Source organism: Petaurus breviceps, unplaced genomic scaffold (assembly GCF_028583685.1).
Source record: "Petaurus breviceps papuanus isolate PSGF00001 unplaced genomic scaffold, PetGlider_PUasm1.0 91041, whole genome shotgun sequence".
Taxonomy (NCBI): domain Eukaryota; kingdom Metazoa; phylum Chordata; class Mammalia; order Diprotodontia; family Petauridae; genus Petaurus; species Petaurus breviceps.
In genome coordinates, this window is record NW_027187400.1 from 1,479,929 (window position 1) to 1,503,753 (window position 23,825).

At 43.9% G+C, this 23,825-nt stretch overlaps 1 protein-coding gene across 2 annotated transcripts in view; it reads left to right on the plus strand.

Moving 5' to 3' along the window:
- Window positions 1-23,825, plus strand: part of LAPTM5 (lysosomal protein transmembrane 5) — a 45,597-nt gene that overhangs the window by 17,203 nt on the left and 4,569 nt on the right. For both annotated transcript variants that reach the window (XM_069079503.1, XM_069079504.1), the window contains exons 2-4: window positions 14,956-15,049; window positions 16,229-16,305; window positions 20,236-20,364. In XM_069079503.1, the coding sequence (XP_068935604.1) occupies window positions 14,956-15,049; window positions 16,229-16,305; window positions 20,236-20,364 (300 nt within the window). The remainder of the gene's footprint in view (window positions 1-14,955; window positions 15,050-16,228; window positions 16,306-20,235; window positions 20,365-23,825) is intronic.

Here is a 23,825-nt window from a genome sequence, read left to right on the forward strand (position 1 = left end):
TCCTTCCTTCCTTCCTTCTTCCCTCCCTCCCTCCCTCCCTTCCTTCCTTCCTTCCTGCTTTCCTGCCTTCCTGCCTTCCTACCTTGCTTGTTTTTTCTCTGTGATCCTAATATTTAATAAATGCTTGTTGACTGACTTGCTTTCCTTTGGAAACCCTCCAAAGTTCTTCCTAAACTGTGCCCATAACTGACCCAAGACTCCAGCTGGCCCATGACCAAACAGAAGGCATTCTTGAGTGGGTGCTCTCTTCTCCCTAAAGGCCTTTTCCTCATTTCCACCTGAGATTCTTTTCTTCATATGCTGTGCTGCCTTGCCCCCAAATGAAAGTGAACCCCCCCTTTTTACATTTTCCTAGATCACTTTTTTTATTTTTAGATCTCTCTTTTATACCCATTACTTCCTGCTTTGTAAATGTGAAAACTTTCTATTCTCTTTAGTAGAATGTTAGCTGGAGGATGGAGGTGGGGTGTGGTACAGCAACTAGGCAATTTTTGTGCTTTAATGTCCCTCAAACAGAGCATAGTACCTGACAAAGTCCTTAGATAAATGGATAGATAAAATATCTATTAATCACTTGCCATATGCCAAACACTGTGGGAATAGAAATACAAGCAAGCAAGACAGTTCTTGCCTTCAAGAAGATTATATTCCAATGGGAGAAGACATCACATAAAGGGGTGCTGGAAATGCAGAGGTAAAGGAGTGGGCTTGAGAAGATTAGGAGAAGGCAGGGAAGTATCAACAAGGGGCACAGAGGTAGAATGCAAGGGAAATGAGGATGATGGCCTAGTGACCTTCCTGGGCTGGATTCTCTGCTGTCTCTTCTGCAGTTTCAGGTTCCATTATCCTGGAGAGTCTGGCTGAATCTCCCAGGCTTTAACTTTTCCCACTTCCTCTTGGTGTCGCGACTATGTGGCAAACAATTGTCCAAGAGCTTTCTAGAGCACAGAACTGGTGTGTGAGTCTTCACCAGGTATTAATGAGAAGCTGTGAGGGTTCCCCCACCTCCCAACTAAAATGTGCAGAAAAAGTGTTAGGCTGGCACGCTGAGCATGCCCATGACCTTGGGAAGCAGGGCTCTGTCTCCCTGGCTGTGGATCTGGGACTAGGTATCTTGGGCTAGAGCATGTGGAGAGGGCCAGGGAGGGGAAAGTTCCAAAAGGACCAGAGATTTTAGTCAGGGGGAGTCTCTTTGGACTAGGATGGGTCTAAACGTCTCAAGCAGCTGGAGACTGTGGCCTGGCTGGAAGGAAGGAAGGAAAGCAGACTTCTTGGAAGGACAGGACAGATCCTGGAACAAGAGGAGACAGGACATGGGAAATTGGAAAGATTATCCAGTAATAAGGCAATAATGGTACCAAGTGTGGATTTCAGCTCTAGAGACAGTTATTACTGGTTTCCTGTGGCAAGGAGATAGGGAGCAGGAGGGGAGGGCATCTGAAAAGAAGGGAAAGCAGATTTGGGAGAACAGAAGATTGAGGGAGGAGAATAGGAGAAGACCTGCTGGGGAAGAGAGGCTCGTCTGGGCTTTGGGGCCCAAGTGTAGTTCGGGAGACACTGAGAATCAACCAGTTGAAGTCCCACCTTCTACAGAAAGCCTTTCCCAATCCCTCTTAATTCTAGTGCTTTCCCTCTAGTGATTATCACCAATTTATCGCTTCTGCATTTTGTTTCTAAATAGTTGTTGCATGTTGTCTCTCCCATTAGAGTTCCTGCTCTTAAGGAGAATCCAGGTCTCTTGCCTTTATATTTCCAGTGCTTAGCACAATGTCTGACACATAGTAAACTTTTATTAAATATTTATTGACTGACTGATAGTGTTACCAATACCTTCTCCTCTAAGGCCACCTTCCATCTAGACTGTGTGTCACAATTTATATACAAAGTATCTTTCAAAAATTTTAGAGTATAAGCTTCATGAGGGCAGGGACTTTTTTTTCTCTTTCTTTGTATCCTCAGTTCTTAGTGCAGCACCTGGCATACAGTAAGAGGTTAATAAATGCTTGTTGCTGATAAGAGATGGGGAGGGGCTTTGTGAGGTGACCTGGGTTACCATGAACTTGCCATGCTACTTCAGGAAGATCTCTTTTTATCTCTGTTCTTTTCTGTGTGGTTTCCCTGTTTGACGTCAAAAGGATTCACTACTTTCTGTCCATGACTAGAGGTTTACCTCCTGAATTCAGGAAGAGAGCCTGTCTCTTCCTTGCACCTGGGTGTACCTGGCACATAGGAAGAGCAGACAGGGAGTATCTCCCCCACAGAGAAGAGAAATCTCCCATGTGGCACTATCCGTCCTTGGGGATAATTTGTGGACATTGGCCTCCATGGGGACAGCTCAGTTAAAGAGCCCTCAGGACAGACAGCCCCAAAGCTCTGGGCAGGGGTGTGAAAATAGGAGGGGAAGAAAGAGAACAGCAGGGAGATGGGGGCCATCAGTTTCACCTAGGCAGCTAGTGGACAGAAGGCTCAGACTAGTGTCAGGTAGGCAGTTCAAATCCTGCCTCAGACACTTACTAGATATACGACTGTGGGCAAATCACTTAACTGGTGTCTGTCTCAGTTTCCCCATAAGTAAAAATGGGGATAATCATAACACCTACCTCTCAGAGTTCTTGTGAGGATAAAAATGAGACGATATTTGAAAAATACTTCATAAATTATTCTTCTTAATTATTATTATTACATACATACATGTACATACGTATGTGTGTATATACATACATTTATACACACATACACACATGTATATATATATATATATATATATATATATATATATATATATATATATGATTTTTCTCCACCACCGTTGCTCCAGTGGAAATAGTTAGGGCCCTTGGAAAATGGCTTTGAATGAATGAGACATTTTAACTCTTGCTAGGCAAGAATATTTGTGAGTCAAGAATGAGGAAATAAAGTGAAAGCCTGTTCTCTGCACTACAAGGTACCCTGAAAGAAGGGTAAGGTAGGCAGTGAGGGGGACCTCTGGATACCTAGTTGTGAGAACAGAGGTGAGATGATATATCAGAGAGAATGCTGGAGTTGGATCTGGGGTTCCAACCCTTATTATGCCTCTTAGTAGATGGGCCTGGAGTCAGAAAGACCTGAGTTGAAGTCTGACCTCAGACACTTGCTAGTTGTGTGACCCTGGAAAAGTCATTTAACCTCTGTCTATTTCAATTTCTTCAACTAGAGAATTATAGAGCAATCATAGCACCTATCTCCTAGGGTTGTTGTGAGGATTAAATGACATAATATTTATAAGGCTCTTAGCACAGTGCCTGGAACATGGCAGGTGCTATAGAAATACTAGTTATTATTAATATTATTTTATTGTATTATTATGACTTCCCCCATGGGCCTGAGTTTCCTTATTTGTAAAACTTGAGGGGAGGATTGCAATGAATGACATCTCAAATCTCTTCCAGCTTTAAATCTATGATCCTAGGGCCTCTGGATTGCAGTCTGTTTATCTGCAAAGTGGAAATGGAGAGTACCAGCCCTGCCTCCCTTTTGGCATTATGAAGATCAGAGAAGAGGCTGTGTATGAAAATACCTTAAGTGATAAGGTTCTCTGCAAATGTACAGTAGTAATGATGCTAGGCAGGTGGCATGAAACAACTGAACAAACATTGACTCTGGAGTCAGAGGACCTGAGTTCGAATTTGGCCTCTGATACTTAGTTCCTCTGTGACCTTAGACAAGTCACTTAACTTTCCAAAGCCTCGGTTTTCCCATCTGTAAAATGAGAGTGTTGGACCAGAAGTCTTACAAGTCCCTTCTAGCTCTATATCTGTGATTTACAACAGTGATAATGCTAATGAGTCTCAGTGGTTTCCTTGGGAGGCTGGGAGACCTTGAGGCACCAAGAAGGCAATCCTTAGTGAGGCACAAAGAGAGGGCCCCTGGGCTGAAGATGTAGGGCATGCAGGTTCGTTGCAGAAGGGGACAGGGAGTGAATCAGGGTCAGTTCCCTTATTGGAGAAGCTGCCAACACCATGGCTAGGGAGAGAAGAGCTAGACAGAGTTAAATTCTGTCAGCAGAACTCTGCCTGTGGAAATCAGTTGAGGAGACTGAGGTGTCCCGTTCTTGTAGCAAGATGGAGGAGCTGTTGGATGGCACCTTTAAGGAGGGGGCCCTGGGCAGAGTGTCTCCCTGTCTCTCTGCGGCAGCACTTAGGATTTGAACTGGGGTCCTTTGACTCCAGAACCAGAGACTCCAGTCCAGAGACTCTACCAGGCTGCCTCCAGCAGGGGAGAGCTTATCCAGTAAGAGGAGGCCAAGTGCATTTTCTAATGCTTCAGAGAGCTCGAGGAGAATGAGATCATTGGTAATCTTGGAGGGGGGAAGCCCACTTCATGTGGATGGTTGGGGTTGGAAGCCAGACTGCAGGGAAATGAGGAGAAACTCACTGCCGTGGCCATGGATGCATGCCACTCATGCAAGATTCTCATTTCTCCCTTCTATGTTCCCCTTTTGGATTCTTCTTCTTTCTTTTCCCCCTTGTGCCTCTTCAGAACTGAAAGGGGCCTTAGAACACAGAATGTCAGAGTTGGGAGGACCCTTAGAACACAGAATGTCAGAACTAAAGAGACCTTAGAGTGTAATTTCAGAGGTGTAAGGGGCCTCAGAGATTATCTAGTCCAACCCCCTTCATTTGATAATTAAGGAAACTTGAGTACCAGATAAGTTTAGTGGTTTATCTGAAAATCAGAGAGTGAGAGGAGATTTGAATCCAGGTCTCATGACTCCTAGACTATTTTTTATACCCTTTGTTGCTTATTTGATCCTTATGGGGGAAAAAAAGGTCAGGGGTGAGGTAATTGGAGTTCCTTGGCTGAATTTATGCTTGCAGCAAGAGTCAGAACAGACTCATCTTCCTACTTCTGCCTCTTGCTTCTTTGTTATTGGTGTTGCTGTTTTTCCTGGGCAGATTAGAGGTCCTTTTTCATCCCACATGGGAGCTTCCATTGGGTGAAGATTTTCCTATCAAGATCATTGGTCTGAGGGTCAGGAATCCAGGGTTCTCATTCTGCCTCTGCCTCTATCTCTCTGTGGTACCTTAAACAAATCTGTTCCCTTTCTCTGAGTCTTAGTTTCCTCATCTGTAAAATGAGGGGATGGGTCTTGATGATCTCTGAGGTCTCCTCTCAGTTCTCTGAGTCTCCCTCTTGAGGAGTTTAAAGAGCCTGATACACGGATGACATACTCCAATGGATACATGATCTCATTGATGTGGGTGCTTTCTCCAGTGATCCCTGGACATTGGGGGTCTCTGCCAGATCTCTGTGAATATTCCTTGAGGGACTGAGTTAAATCTAGAGATAATAAGTCTGGGACTTTGAGCTAGCCCCCAAACCATGATCTCCAGGGACTTTTTTGTTCCCTCTCCCTAGTCTGACTTGGTTCAAGGTCACACTAGGGGTTGAAGCTGTTTTTCTTTGGTTTTCCCAAGACAACTGTTTTGCTTCCTAGGATCTGATTGTCCTGTGGATCCATGGGAAAATCTGTCAAGGCATAGGTTCATAAATTTAGAGCTGGAAGGAACCTTAAAAGTCTTCAAGGTTCACATCCTCATTTTACCGATGAGGAAACTGAAACTCAAGAAGTAGGCCACTCTATCCCATAAGCCTCGCTGACTCCCCACTCAGGTGATTGGAAACATCACATTCATGCTGCTGCTACATAGGAGGCCACAGGCTTGTTTCTTGTTTTTGTTCCTGATTTTAAGAAGAGCAGGGGGGGAACTCTTTGTCCCATGGGGAATAGAGTAAGGCGGGAGTAATTCGCAGGATAGCCACATCTCTGGCATGCCCCAGGAATGCACAATACAGGGCCACTGGGAGCTAAGAGATTAATGTGCTACCCTCCCAGACCACGGCTTTTTATTTTATTTGGAACCTTCTGCAGACATAAGGCAATGATTAGATAATGGAATTTTCACTTTCACACTAGATTCTGTGTATGTGCATATGTGTGAATAAATATTTATTAAACACCTACTTTGTGACTAGCACTGTACAGAAGGAGGTAAAAGATAGTCCCTGCCCTCAGGGAGCTCACAGTCTTATAGGGGAGACAACCAGCAAACATATATAGGCTATAAAAGCAAACAAGTTATATACCTCCAAGATAAATTGGAACTGATTAAGAGAGGGAAGGCACCAGGATTAAGAGGGCTTCCTGTAGAAGGTGGGATTGCAATTTGACTTCAGTTAGGAGGAAGGTGTGTGTGTGTGTGTGTGTGTGTGTGTGTGTGTGATATAGAGACAGAAACACATAGAGACACAGAGATAGGCAGAGACACAGAGAGATAGTCAGAGAAACTGAGAGAGACATGGATTTAATACACTTTTGAAGTATCTACAGTGTGTAAGTCCCTAGGAATACAAATTTGAATGTAATTTAGTCCTTTCTATTGGGGTGAAGGGAGAGGTGGTCAGATAGGTGAGTAGATAAGGATGATACAAAGTAGGTTGTGTCCATAAAGGAGAAAATGACTTTAGGAAAATGTGAGGAAAATGAGAACCCTTTTCAGGGGGTGGTCAGGAAAGGTACCCCAGAGGAGGGGGTTATTTGGGCACACAGGGACCTTCTAATTATTCTTCCAACAACGCTGCATAAATCACAGCTCATGTTTCTGTAAATCCTTAATATTTACACTTCCCTATCACAAACAATTCCATTACTATTTTTATCTCCATTTTACCTAGAGGGGAAATGACTTGCCCAAGGTCACATTTCTAGTTGTGTATAAGCGGGAACTCAACCCCAGGCTCTCTGATTTTAAATTTATTCATCTATTCATTCAACAAACATTGATTAAGCACTGTTATGAGCAAGGCATCCAGTAACATGCATTTGCTTACTTAGCTAAGAAAGTCTTCCTCAAGAGGGAGACTCAGAGAACTGAAAGGAGACCTCAGAGACCTCTTGCTATGTAAGACTGTCCTCCTACCTGAGAGCTGAGAGCTGAGAGGAAGAGGAGGGCAGGCCTAGACCAGACCCAGCTTCCGCCCACTGCTCACCAATGCTTCTTTTCAGGGAGTTTGCCATCTGTTAGTAGGGATAGTGAGAGTGGGGAGAGGAAACAAAGGGCCTGGGAAAGAAAGAATCTCAGTGCCAAAGGAGTCATTGATGTTTTCAATTTGCTTGGCCTTGACCCCTCAACACCTGCAAACTGAGAAAGTAAGGTGCTTTCCAGAGGCTAAAAATGGACCCTCTGACAGGGTCTCTGAGAAAGATGCTGATGGGTGGGTAAGGGTTACCATTAGGCAGAGGACAATTTCTATTCAACACCTGGATCCCAGAAGTCCTGTTGAATTGCTGTTCCTGATGCCCGAGTCTGACCAGGCCATTTCCCAGCTCAACAAACTCCAGTGGCCCTCAGTGCCTCCGGGATCAAACATCAGGACCCTCATTTGGCACTTAAAACTCATCACAACCTGGCACTAACCTACTTTTGCAACTTTATTACACGTGATTCTCCTTCACACACTTGGTGGTCTAGCTGCCCTGGTCTTTCTGTTATTCCTCACACATGACTCTCATCTCTCATCTCTGTGCCTTTGTCCAAGCTATGGCCATGCCTAGAGTGTGCTCCCTTCTCTGCTCCACAGCCCAGAGTCTCTGGTTTCCTTCAAAGGCTCCTCTGACTATCTATTCCCTTCTACATGGGTGCCTGTCCCCCATGCACATGTGTAGTAATGCAAACACAAATAACATGAGATGTAAGTAATATAAATTACCCATGATATAAGCAATGCAATATAAATGACATGCAACACAAATAATGTAACATTAATTGCATGCAATATAAATAATATAACAGATTACATGTGATATAACAATAGAAATCACATATGATATATGCACTGTAACATGAATTATACATAGTATAAATGTTACATGAATTATGTGCAGTATAAATAATGCAATATGGATTACATGTAATATAAATAATATGTTAATTACATGTAATACAAATAATATAATGTTAATTACATGTAATATAAATAATATAATATTAACAGGTGTGATATAAACAATGTAATGTGAGTTGCATGTGATATAAATTACATATAATATAAGTAATGTAATATGAATCACATATAATATAAACAATGTTACATAAATTGCATCATATTTATTTAAGCTATTTTTTGGATATCCTATTTATGTGCACATTGTCTCTCCTGACAGAATATAAGTATCTCAAGGGTAGGGACTGTTTCACTTTTGTTTTTGTATCTCTAGTGTCTAACAATGACCGAAATGGTCGGTGCTTCATAAATGTTTGCAATCAATTGATTGGATAATTCCTCTTCCACATAAGAGCATTTCAAATATTTGAAGGTTGGATGATACATAGATCAAGGGGAAGACCCAGTAAGACCTGCCCCTCCAAGGTTACTCTCCATTGACTTTCTATGTACCATACATGCACCATCTTACAGACATGCTACCTGCACCATTAGAAGGTGAGGTACTTGTACTGGAAGGACCCTTAGTGACCATTTAGTTTCATTCTCCCATTGTACACATGAGGAAACTGAGATGAGAGAGGTGAAATGACAAGGTCTCACAGCTAGTAAGCCAAGTTGACAAAGAAGGAAGAAAGTATTAAGGGCCTACTATGTTCTAGCCACTATGCTAAAATGCTTCACAAAGATTATGTTATTTGATCCTTACAACAACCCTGGCAGGTAGGTGCTATTATTATCATCCCCATTTTTCAGTTGAAGAAACTGAGGCACACAGAGATCAAAGTCACCCAGTTAGTAGGTGTTTGAGGCTGGATTTGAACTCAAGTCTTCTTGATTCTATATCCACTTGTGCCACCCAGATGTGACTTTTGACAAGCTAGACACCATCCAGAGGAAGAAGGACAGGATAACAAGGGGCTGTAGGACATGGTATATGTGAGACTGGGGATGTTTCTCTTAGGAAAGAGAAGGCTTAGGAGAAGACAAGCCTGGGGTCCTGACTCCAGACCCAGAGCTCTATTCCCTGCCCTACCTAGCTGCTCCACTCCATTATGGACAAGCCCAACATTGTACATCATGCTTTTTCCTCTGTCTCACCAGTGCTGATCACAGTGTCTGGCACCCTGTGGACAGTGTAAGTGTCCCTTGCTTGATTGTTGTGATGGTTCGGGTGGGCATGAGAAGGACTGTAGCAGGATGGTGGAACAGAGCCATAGAATCTGAGCATTGGAAGGAACCCCGAAATCTCTGCCCGGGAGAGATTCAGGAGGCTATCTCTATAGCATTCTGAGCAAGTGGTCACCCCATTGGCCTTTGGGGAGGCCTGAGTGCGTTTATCTGTAGGCGAGAGAGACTGATGATTAGGAAGAAAGTTTTCCTGATTCCCCTTAATGCCAGTGCCTTCCCTCTGCTGATTATCTCCAGTTTGTCATGTATGTATGTGTGTGTATGCACGTATGCATGCATGTATGTATATGAGCATATACATGCTTATATGTTTGCATATTGTATTCCCCATTACATTGTGAGCTCCTTGAGAGCAGGGATTGTTTTTTTTTTTGCCTTCCTTTGTATCCCCAGCACTTAGCATGGTGCCTTGCACATAGTAGGTGCTTTATAAATGTTTATTGACTGACAGACAGAGAGAGGAGAAGAAGGAGAAAGAGGAGGAGGAGGAGGAGGAGGAGGAGGATCAAGGGAACAGGTGGAGAAGTCAGGCTTACTGAATGCCTCACCTGTGATCTTAGGTAAAGAATGGAAGATGGTGCTGAGAATTTGAGGAATGGTGGGTAACTGAAGGAACTCATATGACCTCAGTCTTCTCATTAAAGAAGGACAATGGGTCTCTTGCTGTAAATGTGGAAAATCGGAATCTAGCTGGTGGTGAGAGAAGAGAAACAATAGTTTAAAATGGTCATGGCGGGGAATTCCACATGACAGTTGATAAAGGTGAAGTGTGGAGGACTGTCAAGCACCTGTTAAGGCTCAGATGAGGTTATGTAACCAAAGAGCTGTGTCTAATGGACTGGTGTCAACTTGGGAAGGAAATTTCAAGTGCAAAGCATCATGGATCTGTCCCTGACCCTGGGCTCTTTATCCTTTTGACCAAAGCCTTGGAGGAAAACACAGATGGCATGCTCATCAGATGTGCAGATGACCCAAAGCTGTGAGTGATGGCTAGCATAGATGACTGACAGGATCTAAAAAGATTCCAATGGGCTAAAATGATAGGCTGAATCTTCTAAGATGAAGTCCAACCAGAATAAATGTAAAGTTGTATGATCTGGATAAAAATTAAAATTAATTATATTGACCATAGGATGGAGGAATCCTGACTAGACAGTAGTTTGTGTGACTAAGATCCTGGGGGGCTGAGAGTTTGAGTCATAGCTATGAATTACTGGAAGTATGTGAGTCCAGAGAAGAGAAGTGGGGGGCACATGATGGCCATGTTCAAGTATTTGGAGAACTTAATTATGGAAGAGGTATTAGACTTGATTTCTGGCTGCATAAAATAGAACAAGGACTTTTTTTTGCTGTTCTTTACTGTATTTTTTAAAATTCAATTTTATTTCATTTTTGATTCTGAAATCTCTCTCTTTCACCTGCCCTTCCTCCATTCATTGAGAAAGCAAGAAAAACAAAACTTGTTACAGATATTTTTAGTCAGGGAAAACAAATTCTCACATTAGCCATGTCTAAAAAAATAATCTCTTCCATCTGCACTCTGCACCCATCCTTTCTCTATGGGGAGCGGGGGGTGGGGAGTAGCATGATTCATCAAGAGTCCTCTGGAACTGTGACTGATAGAACAAGAATTAACAGAATTTGCAGAGAGATTTGGATTCTATAAAAGAAAAAAATACTTCTCATCAAATGAGAGCTGTTCAAAAGTGGAAAAAGATCTGTTGGAGGTAATGAGTTCCCCATCATTAGAGGTCTTCAAGAAAAACCTGGATGGCCCCTATCAGAAAGATGGTAGAATGAATTCTAGGTCATATATAAGACAATCTTTGATGACCTCTCACATGCCTTTAAACTCAGAGAATCTCTGGTTCTTTAATCCTTCAGAGTTCTAGAATAGCAGCTCTTACCCCTGCCTTGTCCAAGGTTTCTCTTCCCAGAGAACCCATTATCTGCTCACTCAGCAGGCTGTTGGGCCCATTGGTGGTGCTGTGGGGGTGGTAAAGACAGAAGCCGCACAGGCTTTGCCTCTTGGACAGAAAGCCTTCAGTGGGATCAGAGAAGGTCCCATTAAATACTCAGGTCTGAGGATTCTGGAAATGACCCTAGGAGTGATTGAGCCTTGGGGAGTTAATCTCTGTTGAGTAAACTCCAAAGAGAGTGAATTGTAAACAAGGAGACTAATTTATGATTTATTAACTGGTAAGGGCAGAGGGAGGAAGAGGAAGGGAACAAGGCACTCTACCTAGTGCTTTACAGTTATCATCTCATTTGACACTCTAGAATCCTAGAGGCCCAGGTAAGAGGGGAAGGTGAGGGACAGATAAAGGCAGCAGTTGAGTGGTATAAGTCCTGGCTGAAGAGCTCAGAGACATGGGTTCTAATGCCAGTTCTCTTGCTCATTTAGTATGAGGAAATGTGTCCCTGGAGTAGGGTCAGAGGACCCAAGTTCTATACCTAGGTCTACAACTAACTTGTTTCTTGTTTCTTTTTTCTAAGCTTCAGTTTCCTCATCTACAAAATAATGGCTTTGTACAAGATAATTTCTATGACCTTGCCCAGATTTGATGTTTGATATTAGATGACACAGTGGATAGGATGCTAGACTTAGAAAGGGGAAGACCCAAGTCCAAATCTGGCCTCCAATATTTACTACCTGTGTGACCCTGTGCAAGTCACTTAACCACTCAGCCTCAGTTTCCTTATCTGTAAAATGGAGATAATAGTAGCAACCACTCAAGTGAGATACTCTATGTAAATTACTTTGCCAACTTTAAAGTGCCATATAAATGTTAATTATTGTAAGTTAGTTATTCTAACGTCAGTTATCCCAAGGTCCTTTTCCAGTGACCTTGGCCAAGTAACTTCTGCTTTCTGGCTCTCAGGTTTCTTTTCTGTACAATGAGGGAGTTTGGATACAATGCTCTTAAAATCCTTTGTTACAGTAACGTTTTACAGACCCATGAGTTTATATACTTTTCTAGTGACTAGAATACTAATGCTCCCACTTCCCAGGGAGTTGGCCAGTGGAATTTGCCATCAGAAGAAGGTTTGATGAGCCTGGGGTCCAAGCCAAAGCTTGGGATGGCTCTTCAGGTTTTCCCACCCCACTGTCTGCTCCTAGCCAGTACCTATCTTTCTAGGGAGAGGATGCTCACCCTGGCCAGGTGGTGTAGCTTGGACCTCAGTGGGTGCGAGGGAGACACTGCTCCAGTCTCAGCACATAATGTGAGATCACTTCTGAGTTCCCTTTCGTTTCTAAATCTGCCTATGTCTTTAGTACAAAGAATGCCGACTTGAAAGGGACCTTGTAATATAGTCAGTCAATCGATACACATTTATTAAGTGCTTAGGGTGTGCAAGTCACTGTACTAAGTGCTGTGGATACAAAGAAAGGTCAAAGACAGTCCTTGCCCTTCTGGAGCTCACAGAGGGTTATCTGCAAACACCTAAAGACAAATTAACTGGAGGCTGGATAAATTGCAGATAATTGCCCGAGGGTAGGCTCTAGAATTGAGAGAGATTAATTAAAGAGGCTTCTGGTAGAAAGTGGGATTTTAGCTGAAAGAAGCCGGGATGGGGAGATGAAGAGGGAGAACATTCCAGGCCTGGGGGATAGCCAGAGAAAGTGCCCAGATAATGTATTTGGTTTGAGGATCAGCAAGAAGGTTGGAATGGATGGAAAATGGTAAGAGCACAGAACATCAGGGTAAGGAGGAAACTTTAGAACAGAGAACACAGAGTGTCAGAGCTGGGAGGGGTCTTAGAACACAGGATGTCAGAGCTGGGAGGGTCCTTAGAACACAGGATATCAGAGTTAGAGGGCCCTTAGAACACGGAATGTCAGGGCTGGGAGGGCCCTTAGAACATAGGATATCGGAGTTAGAGGGGCCTTAGAACACGGAATGTCAGAGCTGGGACATAGAATGTCAGAGGGAAGAGGAGCCTTAGAAGGAAAGACTTCAGAACTGAAAGATCGCTCTTCCCTTGAAGAAACAGCTGGATTGCTTAGTGAAGGGTCAGGGACTCTGGGCCTGTAGGAGACAAGATTGTGACCTCCTTAACTTGCAACCTCACTTCGCCTTTCTGTATGCATCACCCTTTCCTCTGTCAGTATCCTGACCTTCTGCCCCAGTTAGCCCAGCTCTTCCCAGCAGGGAAGAACGTGATGTGATTACTGCCTCCTTTTTGAGAGGAAGGGAAATGTTCTCTCTGTTTGGATGTGTCTGTCGTTTGAAAAGAGGTCCCCAGCAGGCCAAAGCTGAGCCCTAACAAGCCTAGTACAGCAATTTCAGACCAGTTTGGGGAGGAGAGACTACAGGGCAGGGAGGCTTTCCCTGGAGGGCCAAGCCCTGCAAGGGGGCTGAGTGAAAAGAGGTGGGGGAGGTTCGTGGCTCTCCTTCCTGTACTCAGTGCCTCTACATCCACTTGACCTGCTTGTATGGGCCTTGTAGGGGTCTTGTCTGTGCTTGCATGTACATGGCATTTCCCCTGTTGGGATGTTAGCTCCTAGAGGTCCTAGACGTGGGGGGGGGGCACTTCACTTTTGTATTCCCAATACTTAGCACAGTGCCTGGGATACAGGAAACACTTTGTAAATGCTTATTGGTTGAAATCTCCCCTTCGGAAGCTTCAGACTCCTCACCTACAAAAACAGGGAGCTGGGCTAGTCTTCAGGTCAAATCTCAAGGTCCTTCACAGCTCTGACATCCTGTGTTCTAAGGCCCTCCCAGCTCTGACATTCTTTGTTCTACAATTCTAAGTCTTCACTATAGCAGGCAAACCTTTCTATAAATAATGAACAAACTATGATCTGAGTAAGAAATGGGAAGAAGAATCATTGTGACATGACAGTCGAAGACGCTAAGTTGAGCTGACTGAGGTAAACTAAGGCTCGGTGCATAGTAACACTTTCCAGAAGGAAGGAGGCCATAGCCCCACTCTTTTCTGCCCTGGTGAGACCACACCTGGAGGATGGTATTCATTTCCAGACAGGATGCTGACCAGCTGCACTGGGATGGGGCACAGCTAGGTCCCTGGAGCTAGAAGGAGCCTTAGAAGACACCCAGTTCAAACCCTTTGTAAAGACACTGAAGCTTTTTGCTGGATACCACACAGCACTGACATAATTATTTGACAAATGAGGAAACTGAGTCTTAAAGAAGAGAGATGACTTGCCCTGGGTTGTATAGGTGAGAAGTACTTGGTTCAAGGTGCCACATCCTTCAAGTGACTTTTCATGATGGCTCAGATGTTGCTGCCAGCCTCACTCCCCCATAACACACACACACACACAACACACACACACACACCTTATGTTTACTTACCCTCAAGCGTATCATATTCTTCCAGTACCACATAGGTGCCTAAAGACAGGCCTGCTTCTCCTTTGTACTTGAACCCCATTGATTAACATAGTGCCTGGACCATAGTAGGCGCTTAATAAATGCTGATTGATTGATTCAAGGGGTAAAGCTGGGAGGACTCCAAATACAGCTTAGTAAACACTTGCATTCAGTTGTCCTTTGGGGTGTGGTTGGCACTGTAACTCCTTGGGTGGAAGTGGGGATGAGTGTGGGGGTGCTAAGTCTCTGAGGCCATCCCTGCCTCTTAGGTCTGCCCCCATCAGAGTTGCCCTCCCCCTCCCCTCACTTTTCCTACTCTGATCCATTGCTCTGTGTTCTGGATTTTCGGTCCCCACTGGCTTCTAAAGGGCTGACCCAGTTAGAAGTGAATGCTCAGTGACCTTGCCTGCCCCAACCAACTCTGTTCTCCCTTCTTTAGGTCATGAGCATGCTGCTTCTCATTGAGCACTCAGTGGAGGTGGCCACCAGCAAAGGGTACTGCAAAATCCTCCAGATGTCCTACTACAAGATTGGTATGTCCCTGAGAAAGGGGGTGTTTTTGGTAGGTGGGCAGAGGGAGAAGGAGGAAGAGTCCCTGAGTCAGGACAGGGAGCAGCCCAGGCAGTCTGTGGGGCCAGGAGCTAGGGGTCCAGGGGCCTTCACCAGCTGTGGTCATTCATAAGCTCTTTGGGTGATCCGCTTTCAGTGACAGCTAGAAAGTGTGTAAGCCAGACCTTTCCAGTGCTGAACACTGTGGCCCTCCATCTCCCATCTCTGGGTCTTTGTACTGGCTGCTCTCCATGCCTGAAGTGCCTCCCCCCCCCCCCCCATCTCAAACTCCTAGAATCTCCTGTTTCCTTTGAAACCCAGCTACCAGTACCTCTCACCCTACCCACGATTGCCTTGTATTTAATAATTATAATGACCATTTAAATAGCGCCTATTATGTGCCAGTTACTGTGCTAAATGATTTTTTTTTAACAAATAAAATCTCATTTGAGACATCTACAACAACCTAGGAGATAGTTGCTATTATTATCCTAATTTTACAGATAAGGAAACTTAGGCAAAACAGATCAAATGACTTACCCAGGGTCACCTAGCTATTAGGTGTCTGAGACTTCATTTGAATTCAGGTCTTTTGTATTTTGTACATACCAAGGATCAGAGCTCTAGCTCTGGAAGGGAACTCAAAGACCCTTTATGTACATGTGATCTCCCTTGAGTTTCTGTATCCCCAATGGATACAGTAAATATAGTAATATAGTAAAGTGACTGGCTTGTAGTGAGTGCTTAATAAATGCTTTTTGACTAATTGGACAAATTTGATGGTTAAGGAGTTCTATAAAATGTCAGCTCTAGAGGGCATGATTCAGTTCCAACTCTCTCATTTTATAGGTGAGGAGAAAGGAAGTGTCCAAGGTCACACATGAAGTTAGTAACAGAAGCTAGAACCCAGATCTCTTAATTCTTTCTACCCCTAACCTTGCTCATCTTGGATCAGGTCAAATAATATCAGAACAGAAATTTAGAGCTAGAAAAAGCCATAGACACATGAAAACACTGAGGAGTAGAGTGACTAAGTTGCTTGGCTATGATCCCAGAGCTAGAAAGAGGCAGAGCCCTCACTGGCAGCCAGGTTTTCTGACTCCAGGTCAGCTCTGCGAGGCTGGACCCCAAGGTTCCTGACCGTCCTTTCCCTTGGTTTTCAGCGGACATCACCTCCAGCTTCCTGCTCATCATCATGCTCTTCATCATCAGCGTGAGCTTGCTCTATGGCGTACTCAAGGTAAGAGGCAGCCGGTGGCACAGCCCATTGGCACTGGACCAGAAGCCCCTCTCCATCCCAGCTGATGAGCTGGACAGCTCCCTTGGAGAGCTCACGCTGGAACAGAGCTTATGCTGCCTTCAAAGGCTCATCGATTCTGGGGGAAAGTGGCGTGTGTGTGTGTGTGTGTGTGTGTGCGCACGCGCGCGCGTGTGTGTCTGTGTGTGTGTGTGTGTGTGTCTGTGTGTGTGTGTGTGTGTGTGTAGGAAGCACAAATGGCTCCAATTCTCCATTCTCTGATGGGTGGCTTTTGGGGCCGCCATAATGTTTAACCACTTTGGATCCCATTGGGGAGTGAGTTGTCATTTTCCTGAGGGAGTCTGCTTCTCTGTGGCCTCCTCTTAGTACAAAACTGGTAATCTGAGTGGACCTACGATGGATTATTTGGGGGCTTACATGGATCACTAGATATATATAATAGATGATTATCCCTAGGATGCAAAGTAATAATTATAGAATATTATAAGTGATATAATATTCTATAATTATAATAGCTAGCATTTATATAACTTAATATTTGCAAAGCACTTTGCATGTAATGCCTCATTTCATCCTTACAACTATCCTGGGAAGTGGGTGCTATTATAATCCCCATTTTACAGTAGAGGTAGCTGAGGCAGACAGGGGTTAAGTGACTTGCCCAGGTTCACACAGCTCCTAAGTCTCTGAGGTGGGATCTGAACTCAGGTTTTCTTACCTCAAAGTTCCTACTACCTCATCTAGCTGACTAAGAGGCACTGGTATAATGCAAAGAACAGAGGTTTTGAAATCAGTAGTTAAGGGTTCAAGTCCTTGTTTTCCTTGTGACCTCGGTTGAATAACTTTCTCCCTCTGAGCCTCAGTTTTACTCATCTTTAAGATGGATAAGATAATGCTTTCCTTGCCTGCCTCAGGGAGTTGTTGTGAAGATCACAATGAGAACAGAATTGCTAAAATATTTTGTATCTTTCTGGGAAGCCTCCTTTGCCACATTAACTCCAAATTTTCTCCTCTGCTGGCCCCCCCAGAATGCTTGAAATACCATCATTAGAAATTCATTTCTTTGAATTAAGATGTGTGTTTTCTATTGCAAAGCAACCTTCCTTGTGTAGGACAGCACAGGAAACCGTTATTCATTTCTCCCTAAGTGTGAGTGAGTTTCTTAGGGGGGGCCTTAGTTTCCTGGCAGTTACTGAGAGCAGAGCCACCTAGAAGGGAGTTTCTGTGGGAGGAAAAAAGAGAGTAGGAGGGATTATTTTGGAGTCAGGTAGACCTGGGTGGGTCCCCAGAGATGCTAGATACTTGCCAGGGGGCTGGGGCTCTGAGAAGTGGAGAGCAGGCCCAGAAAAACTTGCAGAGACAAATGTCCTTGACTTCCTGGGGATTGGTTCTGTATTTGGCCAACACTGGGCATATAACAGAAGTGGAATTGGGAAGGGGCATGTTGGGAATGAACCAAATTCTGAAAAGACTCAAGGATGCAGTTACTAGAGGCAGAGAGCTGTGTCAAAGAATGTCTACACAGAATCATGAAAATAACAATTTGGGGACTGATGTGGAAGCTTCTTTTGTGGCCACCATTATATCTGACCACTGAACCACTACTTGGATCCCATTGGGGAGGGAGTAACCATTTTCCTGAGGGAATCTGGTTCTCTGTGGCCACCCTAATAGTACAGGCCTGGTAACCTGTAATGGAGTATTTAAGGGCTTGCAAAGATGTGGTCTTAGACCAAGGGTCCACCAGCAAATCCTCAAAAGATCTCTGTACCACTGGACCCAAGAGTCATTTTCTGTTTTTATTGGCTTTGGATGAGCTAGAGTGGCATCTTGGCCATGGGTTTATGGTAGTAACTCATTAAAATATGGGGATAATCATTAATCTTAATAATACTAGGCCCTTATACATATCTAGCACCAATAATTTTTAGAGCCCTTTCATAGGTAATCTCATTGAATCCCTCACAATAACCCTGTGATCTGGGATTATTATCCCCACTGCACAGAGGAGGAATCTGAGATTTGAGAAGAGAAGCAGCAAGGCCAAGGTTACATAGTGAGTTAGCAGCAATACTCTGACAGGACCCCCATGTCAAGCTCAGGCCATGGAGGCAAGCCCAAGGTTTCTTTCTGGCCTGAATTATCCCAGCACACAGGCTCCTACTTGCCCCCTCTTTCTGGCCATGAGGACTCTAGGGTGAAGAATAGATGGGCTCCCATCTCATGCTCCAGAAATGGAGGAGAGATTGGCAGTGGGCTGCTATTCTGTGGCATCTGTGGGACCCTATCATGGGACTTTTGACTCAGCATCATTGGAAAGAGAAACTATCTCTCTTCTCTGCCTCTGTGGCCCAGGAACACACCAGAACCAATGACAATGCACCTCAAATGAAATCAGTGTGGAAAGAGGTCCTGAAAAAGGGAGTCCAGGGGGACTAGGGATCAAACAGTCAGCTCCCTGTACCATTGCAAGCTGTCTGTCTGTCACATTGCTTGGGATTAGACCATTAGATAGTCATACCTTTGGGTTAACAAACACACAGAATTTTGGGAGGGGAAGCACCTATAAACTACTTATTACTCATACTTTAGTAGAAACCATGAGGTAAGTTGCTTTTTAGTAGGATTGTGGGCTAAAACCAGGGGACCAAAAGAATGAAGGCTTTGGGGCTAGGGCAAGAAGGAAAGATCATTTGAGGGCTTGGTATAAAAGACCTATGTTGGTTCTAGGGCAGCTAGGCATTGCAGTGAATAGAATGTTAGTCCAGGAGTCAGAAGGTTCATCTTCCTCAGTTCAAATCTGGTCTCACACATTTACTAGCTATGTGACCCTGGACAAGTCACTTAACCCTGGTTACCTCTGTTTCCTCATATGTAAAATGAACTGGAGAAGGAAATGGCAAACTACTTCAGTATTTTTGCCAAGAAAACCCTAATGGGGTCACGAAGAGTCAGAAATACCTAAAAGATGACTGAACAATAATTAGAAGGCTTTACTGGTCTCATAGGATCATAGGATCACTGATTCAGAGCTGAGAGGACTCTTAAAAATCACCTAGTCCAATTGCTTTATTTTGTAGATGAGGGAACCAAATCCAGAGAGGTTTAGACTTGCCCAAAGGGCAGAACTGGGATTAGAATCTAGATCCTTTTACTCCAGATCTGGAATTGAAATCATGATTTAGATACAAGCAGATTCAGCAGCAGAAGGATACTGAGACTCTAAAATGAAGCAGCTCTGGGAAGTAGAGAGGGGTTGTATAGAGAGAGGAAGAAGGAATGTTTGGAGTTTGGAGTTCAAGGAAGGCCTAGGTTGACTCTGTTCCAACCAGGGTGATATCATGACCCTGGATACCTAGGCTGGTTCTAGGTTTGCCAAGTGGAAATAGATGTCAGAAAGGGCTGGGGCAATCAATAAACAGTGTCATAGGCATTTGGGGAATGAACAGTGATCCATCGCCAGGATAATTCAGACCCAAAACCCCCTCCAAAACCCTTTTGCCTTAGAAGCCCAGTAACGGCCTACATTTTGCATGCCATTTCCATGGCCTGGTGGTAAGTATCATGAGAGTTTAGGCTGAGAGCTGGAAGGGACCCCAAAGCCCTTCCCAACCCATCATTTTACATATGAGGAAACTGAGGCCAGAAGCCAAGACTATTCAGAAAGTTTCAAATGTGGGATCTGAGTGCTCTTCCCAGAGTACCCTGCTGCTTTCATGCTGGGCATCCAGAGGCACAGGATCTTTCTTGAAGTTGGCAGTCCTTCCTTTCTCTAGACCTAAGGGTCCTTCATGATCCATCAATTAATTGATGCCCTTTCTTCCCTCCTTGGGGAGTTCTTGTGAAGACTGAAAGCATCTGATCTTCAAGAAGGGTAGACTGGCAGTTAGAAAACTCTTTTTTTCCCTTCAGAACCGGGAGCGACATCTTTTACCCTTCTTGTCTCTGCAAATCATGGATTTTCTCCTGTGTCTCCTCACACTGCTGGGCTCCTACATTGAACTCCCTGCCTATCTGAAGTTTGGTTCCCGGAGCCGGATGGTGAGTACCCAGCCTCCTAGACTGGCTTAGGCCTTTGGAAGCCAGAGGTTGGGATGATGGTGGAACTGAGGTCAGCAAGCCAGGCAGCTACCTAGGCTTAAACGTAAGGGTATATTTTCATGGGGGCACAAGGCTTCTTAATGTGACTTTTGATGAGAGCACACTTTCCTTTTTATTTTTAATATTTTTTCTCTTTGGTAAAGTTTTATTTTTGTCAATGCTTTATTTATTATTTATTTATAATGATTTATTTAATTTATATTTATACTCCACTGGATCTCTGATTCATCTATTGGAAATTCCATCCAATGATGCAGATTGAAACCCCCACAGGCCTGCCTTTCCTATACAACTCAACTCTTGTCTACATCATCCCCAATGTTTGTCCCAGAGGATTCACTTGGCTTGCTGGAGCCTTTCCTTGATTTCTCTCAATGTCACAAAGTTATCAGTGGAACACTGTTGGCCTTTGCTCTTTCCACCTGACCAGACCATATTCTTCCTTGATGACACTAATTTTATTAATATTTAATTAATTAATTGTTGTTTAATTCTGTCCTTTTTGGGGAATTTCTCATTTATGTTATGTGTTACAACCTATTCACACCCACCTTTCTATTGTCCTCTGAGTGGTATTTATCTTTGGGTCTTTGGAAGCAATATGAATGCTATCTGATGACACTGGTAAAATGGCAAATGTACTCAGTGGACAGAGTGATGGCCTGGAGTTAGGAGGACTTGAGTTCAAATCCAGCCTCAGATACTTACTGGCTGTATGACCCCGGATGAGTCACCTGATCATGTTTGACTCAACTTCTTCATCTGTAAGATAAACTGGAGAAGGAAATGGCAGTTGGGAAAGCATTTTGCCCCTGCTATTTCTAAATAAAATAGAACCTTTTCTTTGGTTGAGAATGTCTTTTCTGGAGGAAGCCATATGGCTTGTTTACTTTCCTATTTTATCAAGCAGAAAATTGACCTCATCAACAGCATTCAAATTCATTTAAACAATGATAATTCATAGGAGTTATTGTCCATTCTCCATGGTTCACAGGAATTTATTTTGTGATACATTAAATCCCAGGTATTATACAGAGGATCAGACTAGGGGCAGGTTTGTGTTTTCAGATATTTACCTAAGGATGCATAAATGACTTACCTGAACTCAGTGCTGGGCAAATTATAGAGCTAGGAGCTCTGTGTGGGTGGGGATCCTGGATGAACAAAGAAAACACCAGACAGTCTGTCTCTTGTTCTACAGCAGGGCACGTGGGACGCAGTCAGATGGAGGGGACAGGGTTGATGTGTAAAATAACTGATTAGCAGACGAGTCACTGGCAAGTGGGTAAATTGGAATCTTCATGAAAAGTTGGTGTGGGCAGTGGATTGGAAGAAGAGGGAAACCCTAGTTACATATGAGCCCACCTCTCTTAAATTTCAGATGCTTTGAACTACCAGAGCCTTTGGGGGAAACGGTTGTCCTGGTGATCTGAATTTTCTGGCTCATCGAAGGCCACTTTGAAAGCCCATTTCCATAGACTCATAGAGTGTTAGATTGGGAAGGGTTTAAGCTCAGACCATAGAGCATTAGAACAGAGGATGTCAGACCACAGAATCATAGTGTGAGATAGTCCCAGCATATTATAAAGCATACGCCCTTTTTGTTTCAATCCTTGCTCTTCAAAACCTTCTTTAAAAATGCCTTAATTAAGCAGTCCGGCGGAGTCTGGCATTGAGGCAAGCAGGGATCCATCATGGCTCAGCTCTTTTCTGTTCAACGTTTTCAACTGTCCCTTTGATGGAGGCATTGATGGTCTGTTTGTCAGATCTATGGATGGCCCAAAGCCAGGAGGGACAGCTAGCATGTTAGATAACAGAATTAGGATGCAAAGAGACGTTGGCAGGCCAGAATGATGGGCTGCTCCTAATGACAGGAAATTTAATAGGATTAGATGTGAAGTTTGACATTTGGGTTAAGAGAAAAATAAGCTGCACAAGTATAGGATTGGAGGGTGGGAAGGGGGAAGTGGTGTGTGGTTAAACAACAGTCATAAGACCTGGGGTTTTAGGTGGCCATAACCTCCTTATGAGTCACCAGTGTGATATGGAAGCCCTGAAAGCTAAATGTGATCTCATGTAACAATAGTACAGGAGCAGTGTCGACCACATCTGGTGTGTATTGGATTCAGTCTTAAGCACCAAGGGCATTTAGAAGACATGGGGCAGATAGAAAGCTCCATAGTGCCCTGAGTGTGAGGCCTGGAGTCTGGAAGACCTGAGTTCAAATTTGGCCTTAGATATGTACTATTTGTGTGACCCTGGACAAGTCACTTAACCTTTGTTTGTCTCAATTTCTTCATCTGTAAAATGGGGATAATAGTAGGACCATCCTCCTAGGGCTGTTGTGAGGATCAAATTGTAGAAAGTGCCAAGCTCAGTGCCTGGCATTTAGTAAGTACTATCTAACTGTTATTATTATTTAGAACAAAATTGACCAACTACATCACATCCAGAGAAAAGCGATCAAAATGATGAGAGCCCTGGAAACCTAGGTCCCCTAGGGATTAGTCGAAAGAACTAGGGATTTTTAGCTCCCTGAAAGAGAAGACTTGGGGAGGCAGAGCTGGAAGAGACTGCCTAATAGGGATTCTAGGCTTGGGCCACTGCATTCTGGGCTTTGTTACGACTTTTTAGGGGCAGGTTAGTAAAACGAAGCTGATTACTTGCTTGTTAATTGTTATGCCTGCCCTTCACACTATTATCCGACAGAGAGGAGTGCCTGAACAATAGTAACGCTAGCTAGCATTTACATGGTGTTTTCAGGTTTGTAAAGTGCTTTATAAATATTGTCTCATTGGATCCTTGCAACAGCCCTGAGAAGTAGGGACTATTATGATGTTCATTTTTATTGCTGTTCAGTCATGCCCAGCTCTTTGTGCGTGACCCCATGGACCACAGCACGACAATACTGCCCATGGGATTTCTTGGCAAAGAACTGGAGTGGTTTGCTATTTCTTTCTCCAGTGGATTGAGACAAACAAGTGAAATGACTTGCCCAGGGTCACAGAGCTAGTAAGTGTCTGAGGCTGGATTTGAAGCCAGGTCTTCCTGACTCTACGCCCAGCACTCTATTCACTGAGCTGCCTCCATGCCCATTTTACAGATGAGGAAACTAAGGGAAATGGAGGTCAAGTGACAGCAGGGTCAGACAGCTATTAAGTATCTGAGGCAGAATTTGAATTCAGGACTTCTTGACTCCAAGTTCAGCACCCTGTCTAGATGCTCCATTGGCCTCAAAATTCAAAAGGGTCACCTTCCCATAGCCAGGAGAAACAAGGAATGTAGCATGTTTTCCCAACCAGTTATGTTTTCTCTCTGAAAAACAGCTCTTTATTAAAACAACAACAAAGCATAACTTGTTATCACTGTATTTAAGTGAATATGCAAATGGAACAAGAGTC